Genomic DNA, 15,985 nt, shown 5'->3' with positions numbered 1-15,985 from the left:
AAAAAAGAATGTATTATCACACATTCATCTTCATTTACATACATTCATAATAACATAATAAATCATTCAAATGTTGTATTTCATGCACCAGCATACATGCATTGCATACACCACCACAAAATATCGAAAAAGAAAAAATAAATCAGTTCATGCATCTTCATATGAACTTAAAAAGAAGGAAAATTATAACATGCATGCATATTCCATGAATCAAAGATCACACCATCATGTCATTCATACATCTCAATCATTCATGTGTCTCAGACATAAATCATTTACCAAGGATTCTCATGAGTTGAAAATTGGTTTTTAAAGGTGATATTATTGGACTTGGCTGAAACGATCTAAGAAGGAAGAAAAAATCTTACTCTCGAGACTACATAAGATATACCAGCTGCTCATATTGATACACCATCCCCAAAGACAGATTTGCAATTTCATATCATATGGAAACCCTAGTTAATGATGGTAATCTGAATCATTCCTCTAAGTCCCACAATGTTATAAATCCTCCAGATTGGGAGAAGATTAAGGCAATCAAAGAGAGAATTAAAGCTATTGAGGAATCAAGTTCCCATAGTGTGAAGAACGTTACAAGCATGTGCCTGGTCCCTAATGTAATATTGCCACCAAAGTCCAAGATGCCCGAATTTGAGAAATATCAAGGAACTTCTTGTCCTAGGGATCAACTCACCATGTATGTTAGGAAGATGACTCCCTATATCAAGGATGACAATCTACTAATCCATGTCTTCCAGGATAGCCTTACTGGAGCTGCTTTCGCTTGATACATGCGTCTCGAATGTTTTCATATAAAATGTTTCAAGGATTTGTGCAACACTTTCCTTAAACAATACAACTACAATATTGACCAATATCCTGATAGGATGTTACTCAAGAAGATTTCCAAGAGAAATGATGAGACCTTCAGGGAGTATTTCCAAAGATGGGCAGGATTGGCCGCTCAAGTGAAGCCCAAGTTGTCCGATGAAGAGAATGTTTCAATGTTTATCAATACCCTACATTCTCCCTTCTTTGATCTGATGATTGGAAATGTCTATTCGTATTTCCGTCATTTGATAACTATAGATGAGAGAATTGAGAATCACTCCAAGAATGACAAAATCGAGAAAAACTTAGCCAACAGGATAATCCAAAGCGGTCTTGCAAGTGAAGATATGGAAGAGGAAATCGCATTCACAGAGACCCTCAGCCAACCTCAAATGCCTTATTTTCCACAAGCATCATGTTATGCTTTTACAAATGGTAAAGAAGGGTGGCAACGAAAGCAAAAAAGGATGAGTTTGTATGATCCGATCTCGATGTCATATTCCGAGTTATTGCCGCAACTTCTTCAAAGATCATTGCTGACTCCTATCCCCTCAAAGAAGGTGGATCCTCCATACCCACAAGGATTCAACCCAAATGCTAATTGTGAATATCATACTGGGGCAATTGATCATTTCACATAGGATTGTGATCAATTAAAAACCATAAAAACCATAATCAATTAAAAACTAGATAATGCATTATGGTATGAGTTTAAATTTAGACATTCACATTTTGCCACTTTTCATATTTTTTAATCATATAAAAACTAGAATCTTTATATGATTTTGGCATCTTGTCAAGGTTCCTAGTAACTTGTTTATTTTGATTTTAAGAGGATACTCATACTTCTTGTAACAAAGATCCACAATATGGCCAGATTTGTTATAATAAGTGCAAATTTTTCTGTGGCTTGTCCCTCTTCCCAGTACACCTCTACCTTCATAGAAACTTTGTCTTCTTCCAAAATTACCACGGTTACCTCCAACATTTCCTCTCTCATACACTATAGCAGCATTAACATTGCTGGAACTATTCTTTCCATATATTAATTCAACATTATTACCAAACATCTATCTCTCTTGTTGCATAACCAGAGATGACACTCTTGTTAAATTCGGTAAAGGATCCATGAGCATTAGTTGTGATCTAACACCACTATAGGATTTATTGAGTCCTTTTAAGAATCTTATGAGTCTATCCTTTGATCTATATTTCTCAAAAAAATTCAAGGCATCATATGTACACTTTATTAGACATGTACATTTAGGTAAAGGCCTAAAATTATCTAGTTCATCCCACAATACCTTCAACTCAGTAAAATATGAAGAAATAGAGAGTTCACCTTGCTTGAAGGATGCTATCTATTCTTGTAAATCTGCAATTCTGAACAGGTCACCATGTGAAAATCTTTCCTTCAATTCTTTCCATGTGACGCTTGCTTTGTCTATCCACAAAATGCTTTATGCAATTTGTGGTGAAACTGACTGTATGATCCAAGAAATCACCATTGAATTCGCTCTTTCCCAAGTTGAGTACAAAGAATCACCATGATTTGGTGTTGTAATTGTTCCATTCACAAGCCCTAATTTGTTCTTTGAAATCAAGCTCATTTTCATGGATCTAGATCGTTGATGGTAATTCTCACCATTCAGAGCTGGTGAAACTATAATCAATCCTGGATTTTCTAAAGGATGCAAATATTATGCAGATCCAAGATTTTGTGAAATATCCACAACTGATTGTGGATCTTGTTCTCCATTGTTTGGAGATGAAACATTTGAACTAGAAGACATGATTAGGCAGCAGCCAGTGGCGGATCTTGATCTAAACTTTAGGAGGGGCAATAATATTTAGTTACTATTTACAATTAAAACTAATTTACTAATGAAAAATTTAAAAAAAAACACATAACTGAACTAGAGTAAAAAAATCAAATATTTCATTTTCATATAAATCGTATGTTGTATTCAAGAAATTCATTTGTTATCTTACTATGTAATTTTGTTTATAGGTCTTCATTGTTGAAAAATATATTTATATAGTAGATGAATCTCAATAGTCAAGATAAAACAGATAACTTAATAAAACACTATAACAATGATTTAGAAATTTTCAAACATGGATGACGACTAATGACTCCAAGAAAAATGTTCAAATTGACATTTTAAACTAATCTTTTGTTACTCATTAAAATTCATAAGTTAAAATTTTTGGACAAAAAAATACATATACTATCAACATTAAATGACATATAAGCATCCTTAGAATATATATTACAAATACATACATAATCTTTTTATCAAGTGTAAATCATTACGCACTCAAATCAAGTATATTACTATAAGCAATATCATCATCTGTATGTTAAGAGTTTGATTCATCACGTATAATTTTTAGAATAACCATACAAGTTACACAATATTTATTTATCAAGCTACAAATTTGAGAAATATTTAAATTTCAAAGAGCTTTGTATAAAGACATCATTTAGGTATAGGTAAAGAGAATATATTTCTTATTCTAAAAAGGGTGTCACTCTATATATCATCTTTTATAATTTAAAAGTTTAATAATTAATTATTTTTCTGGTCAACCACAACAAGTGACACTTAAAGTAACATACTTTGTAGGACAACAAATATATTTCATAAGATAAGAAGCTAAAAAAACATTTTAAAAACTCAGGGGGGCAGTTGCCCCCACCTGCCCCTTAAATCATCCGCCCCTGGCAGCTGCAGAGCTTTTATGCTCTGATACCATCAAAGAAGTGGAAATCAATGTTGATCAAGAAGATCAAAACTTTGTAGAAAAATAAAGAAGAGAATATGAAAGAAACTCAAAGAAAAGGAAATGCATTTAGAGAAGAAGAGAGAATGGGAAATTGAATGATTTTCCTCAATTTGATTACAAAGAGAAATTACAAAATATATATATATATATATATATAAGATATGAAATGTGGAATGCATAAAGATACCGTGACTATTACTAATTTTCTATTTATAATTAACCACATTTACATTCAGCTTGATAAAGTAATGTGATGTTTTATTAAAAATATTATTTGTTTTTATAAGTAGAGAGTGGTGACTTTTTGACAAGTTATAACTCTTTTAGTTTAAGAGTGATTTGTATAATGAAAGAGCGACTTATGTATTTCGAGTCACCTGATCACGTATAAATTTATGAGTATATGTATCATTCCCGTGAAAAATTTCGGAAACTCATAAAATCAAGATATTTAAAAATATTAGCATGACAAAATACTTTAATCATTTTTTTATGATAATAATTTCATATGATGAGAGATGTAGGGATATTTATATCTTCATCCAACCTTCATAAATCCGATGTTGATAAAACAACTATACTTTGGATAAACTAAGGTACAAAAAATCTTTAATGAAATTCATATGATTTTGTCAAACATTCTTGTTGGGGAATGTACATCAAACCAGTTTCTAATGTGAGGGTATTAGTGATGTGTCCAACATCCATCATCATTCAACAATTACTAAAGGTAAATTAATCACAAGGTGCAATATCAGAAAGGTTAGGGTTATACTTGTCTCATTAAGTAACCATGACGAACATGTTTTCAATGGATATGAACTTAGAAAATTGACTAACCTATATGAATTAAGATAAGTGGATAAGATTAGAAACTACAATCACCAAAATCTCAATATTCCAAACATTTTTTACAAGAAATATCCAATTCAAAAAAATCGGTCTACAAAACCTAGACGTCGGACAACAAATCACAAAAAATATCCACAGGTTAGATCCAAAGCAAGGGACCACCAAACTTGAATTAGGCTCCATATCTAGAGAAGATAAAGAAAATATTATGAAGAGACTTGAGTTAAAATGAATCATTATGTTAGACTTGATTGGTCTTAATGATGCATAAAAGTGGAGTCTCTAACTTGTTAAACCTAAAAAAACCTTTTGCTACTAGTAATCTAGTATTACCATATACACTGGTTGGAAGTAGGAAATGTATAACTATTTTTAAATGTTTATATAAGTATACTTTAGTAATTTAATTTTACACAATCTATATATAAGCACAAATATTAATGAAAGCAAATTTCAAGCACAATTTACATATGTGAACTATTTAAGCAGTTGGGTAAGAAGCATCCATTGCAATACCACACATTCCTTCCTTTGCATTTATGTCTCTTTTCATCCTTATATATCCTTGCTCTCCCCAACTAGTACCCCATGAATTCTTTACTAACCAATACTTAGTGCCATCATCACCTATACCATAACCAATTGCTGTAACACCATGGTCTAGCTCAGTTCCACATTCTCCTTCAAAAATCCCACTTGAGTAAAATTGGAAATTTCCTCCAGCATCAACAGAAACTGACACAGGTTGGTTAGCCACAGATTTAAGGAGTGCATCTTCACTATTAGGAGGGACTTTCTCATACCCTTTTATTGTAACTATGTGTGACTTCTCCTTGTTAGTGTTACAAGTTCCATTAGATGTTGTGTATGGGTAATTTGCTTCAGTGGTTATTCCACCATTCTTTCTAATGAACTCAAAACCATCTTCCATATAACCACCCTTACATCCATGGTCCTCGCCTTTTCTGTCACAATCTACAAGTTCTTGCTCAGCTAGAGAGACTAATTTTCCATTAATCAATTGGTGTATACCTTCTGTTGCAGCCACAGTTGAAAATGCCCAACAACTACCTGATTTTACAAAACAAAAACAAACATAAGCATTAACCAAATTGTGTATCTAACATATACTTGCATAAACTTATTATGCCCATACAGGGTGCATTAGGCTAAATATATATTATCAATTATGATAAATTATGGTCATTAACAATTAATTAACTGAAATAGATAACTAAGTAATTAATGATGTGATAGACATAAAGTGCATTCAACTTGTATATACTAAAATAATGAACCAAAGAGGTGTACGTTTGTCTAGTGGTATAATATTTGAATAGATCTCCATGTATTATACTAGGCCAAATGTCGAATGTTTGATTTTTAGGATCGACACTTGTTGAGAGTGTTAGTCACGCATCTAAAATGGATTAGTTTCTTACCCATAGGGCGAGAAATATCATTTGTTATACCATAATATTAAAGTAGTGAACCAAGAAAGCACACTAATATAGAAAAGTATGCTTTTATCTTACCACATTGCCCTTGGTCCTTGATTGGAGTAACTGCTCCTCTTTTCCTCCAATCTATGGCAACAGGAATATCAGTCACATTTTCATACTTAAATGAGGTTCCTATTATAGTCCTCAATCCGTGTAAACTTTTCAAACCATTTCTGTAAGCCTTAAACTCATCATTGGTCTGGTCAGCAAATTGATTAATGTTGATTTTGTATGGTTTGTTGCTAGCAGCATTGAAGGATTCAATGTATTTCACATTCTCTTTAAATACCTTGAAACGTTTTTCCTTCTCTGCAGCATCCTTATAGACCTTGCCATGTTTCGCCATCCACAGCTCATGTCGTTCCGATAAGAATGTATCTTGGAGCATTCGGGATAGTACTTGAGAGCTCCAAGATGCAATAATAAGGAATAGGGCTAGAAGATATTGAATTTGGCTCATGGAAGCCATGTCTTTTGGTTAGTAAAATGACCAAGAATAAAGGGTAGAGTAGCTTTTTTGAGGTGTTTCTTAAGATAATATTGTAACTTAGGTATATGAAAAATACGTTGGCTAAATGGTTTATATAGAAGTTGCATGTTGATACTATTCATGACATTTCTTAATCTGAATCAGTGTTAGATTGGTTTATGATTGAATTTTTCTGACACGGCAAATTACTTTTGATTTAGATGGCAAGGTTATGTCTCGTGGAAGATGCTTTGATTTGAACTTAATATTTAATTGTTTAATCTATTTACTTTTTGCTTTGTTTCATATTTAAAACAAAAGAGGCTTAGATACATGAAGGGGTGGAGATAATTTAATTAATTAAATAACAAGAAATCGTACAATTTGGCATTTCTTTCTTATTGTTTGACGAGGGGAGCTTCAATAAGTTACTAGAGTTGTTCGGTAAACAAAAAATAAAGAGACTTATAGCTTTTAAAAAATGAGCTTGGATTGTTTGAAGTAACATTTAGAAAGTGAAAGTAGCTTTCAATAATTCGCTTTCCAATTTAATCCTTCAAAATTTTAAAAAAAAATACATTACTTATCCTCAATGAAGAAACTCTAGTATTTGTATTGTTTTACCTTATCTCCAAATAAATAAAAATATTGCATATCCAATTATAAATAAAATATTAAAATAAAAGATTGAAAATTTTTATTTTAAATTATTCATGTATTTAATTACTGCTATTAATAATTATTTAATTAATAAATAACTAAATAAATTATAAATAAAAATTGTATATATTTTTGAGATATTTTTCAAATTTTAACTAGTTGTAAAGCTAGTTTTACCGAACAATTCTAATTTAGTAAAATACCTACATAACTATTAGCTTCTAACTATAAGCTCAAAGCTATCGACTTCAAATTTATAATAACAGACTCACACCTACAAACTAGTTTTATCGAAAAGACTATTTGTTTTCCAAGTTTAGACATTCGAGTTAAAATTATATGGAATTTTTGTAGTCATACTTTTTGTAGGCTTAAGAGGTACCACATCTTGGTTCAAGTGAGTTGTGATGGGGAACTTTCTTTTCTACGTAATTCTGGAAGAGAAAAGAAATAAATAAACTCTAAAATGGGAATGGCATTCATTGATCATTTAGCATCCCCCTTGATTTTCACGTCTGAATTGGAATTGTAGTTGGTAATTTAAAATGAGAATTACACTTCTTACTGTCAATACATATATCTTTTTCTCAAATAAGTCTCGAGCATATAAAAGAGACATGATCAAATCAATAAATATTCAGACAAGACAATAGGCATGGTAAAGTTTTGTTTTTCTTCTACAAAAAATTAACCCAAATTCATTTCCTTTGTATTCCTATCTCTATTAGTTCTATGTTCCCCTCAACAATCTTTCTTCCCTTCTCTCTCGCTCACTCTTCCTTTCTCTTAAACCAATATCAAAGGTACATGTACAAACAAAAGCATTGGAAATTCATCGAAGCATGTAAAAGATAACAATCATACTAAAGTCAGGTTTCATGACACAATTAACCCCTACTTGCAAAGCTTTGTCACTATATACATAAGTGCTATAACCGAGAGCAGCATATCATAATGCAAGGTTCCTGATAAACCAAGTTCGAACTCAAAATTAACAGCAACATTTAAATGTAAAAGCATGTTTGAAAACTGGTGGAAATGAGATCAACAAAGAAGACCCAACTTCCACCAAAGTTTGCAATATGGATTCCAAATTAAATCCAAACAATCAAAGCCAAGGATTATATCCATATGTCACACGTCAATCCAAAAAACAATCCATCTTAAGTCACAATCTAAAATAGAATGAAATGTCCAAGCATCCTTTCCAAAACCACCATACACTGCTTTTACAATAATATCCAATTCTAACATCACTAAATAACTATTCATTCCCAGAAGAGAAAAGCCAAATCAGGAGATATCCAGAGTTCCCATGTCATGTTCTATAAATAAATTGTAAGAAACAAATAAAAATCGCAAAGGCTTGATGGGGCTGAAGTTAAAACTTACATTATATGGCTTCGTGCTACAAATAATTTTTTTAACTCAATTTAGGTTACGAGTATATTAGACACGTCCCAACAACACATGTTGCAAGCTCTTTCTCATGTCAAAACTCTTATGATTCTTTGCCTAACTAGAGTGAGTGCTTTGCATATGACCAAAAATGGACAGTAACTTCTTTTGAAAAATGGGGGATGGCATACTAGAGTCTAGTGGATTGAACAAATGAACCGAAATTTTGGCTTTGAACCAATAGATTGTCATAAACATAAATAGAAACAACATCATTAATGTGATCTAAAAAGCAAGCCAAACTACAACCAAGCCCCTACAATTTCTGCTTCGATCCGGCAGGCTCTACCTATGTAGATAGGAATGCCATCATTTTATAGTCCTAGGCTAGCTTTCTGATATGACCAAAACAATTTACATATGCAGTAAGAAATAAGCATGCTTCAACTAAAATGAAATAGACAGAATAAAGAGTTTCCAGGTTACAGCAACCAGCCAGTACATGTATACATCTTTACAGGGGGAGGAAAATTGCAGACTACACCTGAACTCAGCTATCTTGATCACCGATGGATCGTCATGTGTTTCACATTAATAACTAGAATGGCTGACGCCTTGTTTCATTATATCTTAACATCTATATGCCAGCTGGATGAGAGAAGCCAAGACCAGTTTGCCGCCGGAGATGCTCTGGGATGAGTCTATTGATCAGTTCAGGGGCTGCTCCAGCTAACTGCAACAAGTTTTCATTCCAATGTCATTGGTATATAGAAACCCCATAGGTTACAATCAATAGCAGCTACAAGTAGTTAATTAGAACGGTTTTTAATGTGTGCCCAATAACACATGCTAAGGATTGCAATAAAACCAAAGTTTCATTGGGAAATTACATTTTTATTATTTTTGAAAGGTGAGATACTTAGTTTTTCCTTGAGAACTTGGTTTTAATGGAATATTTAAAATGTACCATTGGGCATACATTAGATAATCCTAATTTGAATAACAAAATTGTAAACAAATCAATTCAACAGTAAACTATATCATGATTAACTGAAATTCATTGCACTCAGATGTATATCAACATTCAACAATTTCTGTTGAACAGTAAACAATTACACGGGGTCATCTTGTGTACAGAAATGATAGACCATGCAGGAGACATGGTGTAGTCATTAAAACCTATGTTGAACAGTAAACAATGCAAAATCCTGACATATATCAAATCTTGAAAGAAACTAATTATATATATACCTCCTGTTTGAAGTTGAAAAGTGGAGGGAATGGACGACCATTAGGTAGTCTGGCATTAGGATCACGAAGCTCATCAAAGAAAGGATGTGTGCATGCTTCCAGCTGAATAATAAAAAAACACTAGTGAAAATTTTGCCAATTATATACTATATAAACATTTTAAATCAGAAAATAACTTATAAATAACAAGCATAGTGAAATACCATTGGCAACATACTTTATCTCTAAATTTAACTAGAAAAACACTAAAACATGATTCCGAGGCATGTGGATCCAATCTCACAGCAAGAAATAAGGAAACTTGTGTAATTATAGTTTTTATATCAAGCACGCCAATATGTATGTTTGTGCATGTGCCTTCCTTCTAACCGAAGAGGGTGGAGTTCGGTAGAAGGGTAGGTCTACTCACCGCACTGCAGCGAAGACTTGGTAAATATTGAAGAAGCCTTGATGCAAGGTCAATTGCTTCAGGAGGCATTCGCTTATGAAAAATCTGAAACATGGATCATTCGTTGCACCAAATGCATCAATCACCGAAAAAATATGAACTATAAGCATCACATTGTTATAAAGCAAAAGGAGTATTGTTAGTCAATGCATTTTACCTTGTGCCAAGGATGAGCTTTAATCTGAGGGAATCTAAAATCTGTATAATTCGGGTTCATACAACGGATTTCTTCTCGAGTTGGAGTACCAAGAACCTATAATTAGAGAAACCTAATTATTTATCTCTCTGTAACTATATTCATGCAATCCAGTGCAGCATCAACATAGACAAGGCATCACCTTAATAATTTCCACAAGTTGATCAACCTGATTTTCTCCTGGAAATAATGGCTAAATAAACATTTGAAACAACAAGGAGTCAAGATATCATATCCCAAAAACAAAGGAAAATCAGTTATATGTATGAGCAACACTAGTGCAAAGGTTGCCAAAAAATTTAACAACCTGTCCTAGAAGAAGTTCTGCAAGGACACAACCAGCTGACCAGATATCAATAGAAGTTGTGTATTCTGTAGCACCAAATATTAGTTCTGGGGCCCGATAGTAACGTGAACATATGTACGAAATGTTAGTTTCACCCTTGACCTGTAACAAAAATAATTGTTGTGATTACATTTCAGCATTTAATACCAAAGTGAAAACTTTCATGAATGACATTTGTAACTAAATAATGCATGTAGTTTCAACCAATAATTGTTTCATTTACTGTTAAAATAGGAAAAAGAATGAGTTGGGTTCCAGATTAATTAGAAATATCGACATTTATTTGAATGTCTATTTAATGAGATGTCATCATCACATATACCATGTGGACTGGGCAGGTCTTGAAGAGCTTTTGTCACTCCAAGTTCAATGGACAGTACATGATTTTAATAGTCCACCACTATCATTGTAGCATACATGTATGAATTAAATTTTGGTTTTACAGAACACACAAAAACATACTAGAACATTTGTTGTTATAAGAAAAGAAGGGAGAAATTTACAAGAGAATAAGAAATCTTCCCATACACAAAAAGAAACACCTAGAAACTACTCAAAAGGGACATGCAACAAAGCACGCCAATCTCTCTGCACATCTACCATATTAACATACCAGAACTTTTGCACTCCCGAAATCACAAAGCTTGACTTGATGAGTGAGAGGATCAACCTAAAGAACAAATATGTAACAGGTTTAGAATAAATGAATACAACATGTTGAAGAAAAACAGCCACCGAATAACATACCAAAAGATTTTGAGGCTTTACATCCCTGTGGCAAACTCCTGGTACAGTATGAATATATGCTAGTCCCCTGAAGATCTAAACATCATATCCCAACTCAATGATTGCATGATTCCAAAAATAAAAAAGAGGAGAGAAGAACAGCATATCAAAATCTAAATGCAAATAGAGAAGAGAACATACTTGGTATGTGTATAATTTCACATAGACTAGGGGCATTCTCTGGTTCATACTACTGTAGTGCTTCAGAACACGGTACACCGTCTCAGGGACATATTCCATTACCAAGTTCAGGAAAAGTTCATCTCTGCTTGTTGTAGAGAAGAAACAGTGCCTAAGGGAAACTACATTTTGGTGATCCATCAAGCGCATCAACTGAAGCTCGCGATTTTTGGATCGCCTGTCCTGCAAGACCTTCTTTATAGCTACTGCCTCCCCAGTCTCCAAGCACTTTGCCTGTGTCAGGTCAAAATGAACCCCACACGGGTTGCGAAGCAATATGAGATACAGCAGAGAAAGCTCTGTAGGAATGGTTATCACCTTAGAGTTTAATGATTTGTTTATCCTTACCTGGAAAACAATTCCAAATGATCCTGTACCGACAACACGTTCGGCCATGTAACTGATGGTCTGCAAGAGGTATCAGAGCTTAATGTTATGAAGAAATGGAAACCCATGGATATCATTATGAATCCAAATATTCAAGTTTATTGAACCATCATTGTGATACATCAAATTCTTCAAAACTACACACACGCCTTTTAAAGTCCAATCCAGGGAACCAAAAACAATCAGCTAGGGGAAAAAGTAAGTGGCTACAAGTATAGGAAGTACAGATGCAACCTGGGACACAAACTATGTAGTCAATCCTGGATAGCATTGCTGGCCAACCCCAAAAACGCTATTAGCTATATAGTAGGTTAGGTAGCAGGATGACTGCTACGCCGAAGATAGCAGACATAATAAACAAAAAATTTATACACATTAGTAGTTAATACTCAAAAGTTATAATTTAACAGTTACCATTAATGTGAAGCATAGCTAATAATATTAAGTTATTAACAACAAAAACCATAACATTACAGAGGTGTGTTCACATCCAAAGCCCCCTCTAAGGTTAAAACTTTTGTCTGGGCCATTGTTCATTAACACCAGTGACATGCTCTAGAAGTGCAAACCTCTGAACGCTTTGTCACCTAATATGTGCTCAAAGTGTAGTTCAGACTCTTCATCTCCTTACATTGCTCGATGGCAAAATCTATTGGAATAGATTGTTTGGGATCTTTTATGAGTCTTGGATTTACCCTACGGAGTAGCACACTTTCTGATTAAGTTTAAAGGTTTTGGAAGTCCACCATGCAGAAGTGCCACTTTAAGGAAATGTCATGTCATATTCCATGCTGCGTCCATCCATGCCCAGTGCCAAAAAGAAAAGTTCAAACATGGAGCCAGACACCCCAAAGTTTGAGAATCCAAATCCCAAGTAATGTTCCCAGCTGTATCACCCAGGCACAGGTGTCATAAGCATGTCTGATACAAGTACAACTAGCTTCTCACCATTATATCCATGCTTCCTTGCTAATAGAACATAGTATTATGTTTTTGGATGGAACGTCTACTCTCCCCATACCCCCACAAGGTGGGAGCCTCGTGAACTAGGCTGCCCTAATTCTAACCCACAAATGTAGCTTTGCTCTATCACACAAACAAAGTAAATTGTTAAAGATTTTATATTTTTACTTTCAGGATATGTCATTTGATGACAACAATTCAAACGAAGTAAACTGTTATCAATAGCAATAGTCACCTTATACAATTACAGAGGGTAAACCATCAATATTAACTAAAAACTTCAAGTTAAGATGAAGAAGGTTAGAAGCTGCACCTGTTTAGGTTCACCATTTTTGCCACCAATTGTGGTTGAGATTATATGGCCAGTTACGGCATCATTCCCATCAACAACATTAGATGACATTTCCTGCAATAACTAGATATTTAATATTGTAAAGCAAATCTCCTATTATAGAAAAAGAACCTCAAAATATTTTTATATAGAATCTGTGATTACTTATTTCAATTTAAATAACTATTACAGTTGACTTAATGGCAGTATCATCAACAATTCTGTTTAAAAACATTCACATTGGAGAGGTGACAAGCCTATCTGTTATAACATAACATGCAATCATGCATGACTCAACAAAGTCGCTAATGGACAAGCATACACACCAGCAATTTAGCAATCAATAGTTCGGACTCAATGCGTTGCTAGTTCAAGCATTGATTAAATCTAAGCATTATTATAAGATAATAAGAGAAACACACAGTAATAGAACATGACCAGTGGAAATGGATGAATAGTTGGGGTTTGTATAACAACAAAATTAAGCACCAATTACAAATTCACAATACAAGGTTGAAGAAACTTAAAGTTTAAAGAGCTCAAAATGTTATGTTCATAAATGAAGTTATATCAGGTTGCCACAGTTCGCAAGAAAGCATCGCATGCCAAAGAAAAGCTTCAACGTCAATTAAGAGACCATACAAAGAGAGAGAATCTAAGGACACTAATTTCAGAAGCAAACTAAAACAGTTTGAACAAAACACCATTTTTAGCAAGGAACCCCAAGATCTAACTAGAAATTATACCCAATTAATAATAGAGCAATTAATAAAAAAAAATTGACATTTCCAACCATGTAAAGTGAAAGGAAACTGGAGGCTGCGAAATTCAAGTTCACACAACATGAAGTGTAAGATAACTTGATAGTTAACCTAAGTATCTAGTTAGAATCACTCTCTCGTGAAATTAAAGCACAGGATTCCACATTTTCACTTCATTTGATTCCCTTTCTATTTTCAGGACCACCAAATTGTGACGCCACAAACTTCAGTGTTCAAAAACTACTACCATGAAAACAAAAGCTCAAAAAAATTAAAGGTTAAAAATTAAAATAAAATGTTTTTTGTTTGGCAACAGTACTAACGCCTCGATCAAAGAGAAAACCGTTGGAAATTTGGTAGATCGCCGGAAACCGAAGCTCATTCGGTGGATCAAAGACGATCAAAGCATCAGAAACCTATCATGACAAAATGGATATGTAAAACGGTGCGTTTTGTATAATGACAGAACTCGAAGTACCTTATTCGACTCCATTTCTGAGCCGCTACGAACCGCCGGGTTCAAAGCGTCATTCTCCGCTTGCGGTGGTTGTTGCTGTTGCGGTAATGGTAGGGATAGCGGTTGCGGTGGAGCTGGAGGTGGAGGTGGTTCTTGCGGTGGTGCTTGCGGTGGTTGATGGTGGTGTGGCTCCAACGGCATGGAGGCCATGTGAGAGGTTTACCACACTCTCTACTTTCTCTCTTACTGTGGGGGGAAAAGTGATTGTGTTTGTTGGGTCCAGGCTTTACATAAAGGAAAAGAGGAAGAGGGTGTTTGCATTCGCGGTATTTTGGAGCGTGCGATGCACGGTTCGATCGAACGGTTCTGGATTGGTGACTGACGATAGGGATGATAGATGTGACGTGGTAAGGTGCACTAGAAAACATTTTACTCCATAGGTTGCATTTCTTACTTACGTGTATGGGTGCGTAAAGGCGGGTTTGGAAATGGGTAAGGTTTGCCCCATGTTTGTTCCTAAATATTATGGGTCATTTTTTAATTTGGATTCTATCTTTAATTTTAAAGTTAAGTTGATCTTAAATATTGATAGTTTCATCCTTTAAATTCATACCTGACTTTAGACTTGATTAAATATATTGTATACTCATTTAATATAAAATTCCCTCAATATTATTTATTATTAGGAACATGTAATTTGATATATAAAATGATATGTATATATATCATTAATCATATATATATTATGAAAAAATTAGAAAATACATGGTACTTTCGATCGAAAGGGTGTCATATTTTGTACATATTTGAATACAGACACATACAAATATGATGAGTGATCATGGGACGGGTCGGGTCATATTTGGCCTCTACCCAACCCTAAATATTGATCAGGTCTAATATTTGAATCTGAACTCGACCCTGGACGCGGTGAGACCCAACTAGGGGCGGAACTTCTTAGAGACAGGGGGCAACTGCCCCCCTGAACTTTTTATTTCAAAATTTTTTTAAATGTTTTTTATACTTTTTTTAAACTGCAAATTGTATAATCCTTCTAAAAATTATAGATAATAGATAAAGTTCTTTTATATATAGATGTTGATATTGCTTATAATATTATTACTTTGTTTAATTTATAATGATTTTATGCTTATAAATATATTATATGATAAATATTATCTTTGTCGAATTTGTAGCAAAAGTCATTAAGATTCTATGGATTTTTATAAAACATTTAATATTGATAACATATGTATTTTTTTGTGCAAAAATTCTACCATATGAATTTCAATGCGAGTAAGAGGCGAATTACTTGGTATGTTTATTTTAACGTTTTATTGTTGATGTTGTTAGCCATTCATTTTTGAAAAAATAAAA

The 15,985-nt window shown here is 33.6% G+C and overlaps 2 protein-coding genes across 2 annotated transcripts; both read right to left on the bottom strand.

Annotated features, from left to right (window-relative positions):
* Positions 1-4,853: 4,853 nt before the first annotated feature.
* LOC109337612 (senescence-specific cysteine protease SAG39-like) lies at positions 4,854-6,500 on the bottom strand. The gene is made up of 2 exons (XM_019574620.1): positions 6,009-6,500; positions 4,854-5,544 (listed from the first exon to the last, which is right to left on the bottom strand). Exons 1-2 carry the CDS (start codon positions 6,442-6,444, stop codon positions 4,955-4,957), a joined length of 1,026 nt encoding a protein of 341 aa, XP_019430165.1. The 5' UTR covers positions 6,445-6,500; the 3' UTR covers positions 4,854-4,954.
* Positions 6,501-8,711: 2,211 nt separating this feature from the next.
* Positions 8,712-14,892, bottom strand: LOC109337613 (shaggy-related protein kinase eta-like). The gene is made up of 12 exons (XM_019574621.1): positions 14,630-14,892; positions 13,373-13,465; positions 12,058-12,117; positions 11,671-11,943; positions 11,491-11,565; positions 11,357-11,413; positions 10,705-10,845; positions 10,540-10,590; positions 10,359-10,454; positions 10,163-10,246; positions 9,754-9,855; positions 8,712-9,235 (listed from the first exon to the last, which is right to left on the bottom strand). The coding sequence occupies exons 1-12, from the start codon at positions 14,816-14,818 to the stop codon at positions 9,140-9,142; spliced, it is 1,317 nt and encodes a 438-aa protein (XP_019430166.1). The 5' UTR covers positions 14,819-14,892; the 3' UTR covers positions 8,712-9,139.
* Positions 14,893-15,985: the final 1,093 nt, after the last annotated feature.

Source organism: Lupinus angustifolius, unplaced genomic scaffold (assembly GCF_001865875.1).
Source record: "Lupinus angustifolius cultivar Tanjil unplaced genomic scaffold, LupAngTanjil_v1.0 Scaffold_9_4, whole genome shotgun sequence".
NCBI classification, from domain to species: domain Eukaryota; kingdom Viridiplantae; phylum Streptophyta; class Magnoliopsida; order Fabales; family Fabaceae; genus Lupinus; species Lupinus angustifolius.
Note: the sequence above shows the minus strand (reverse complement) of the source record. Positions and strands in the feature narration are given on the sequence as shown.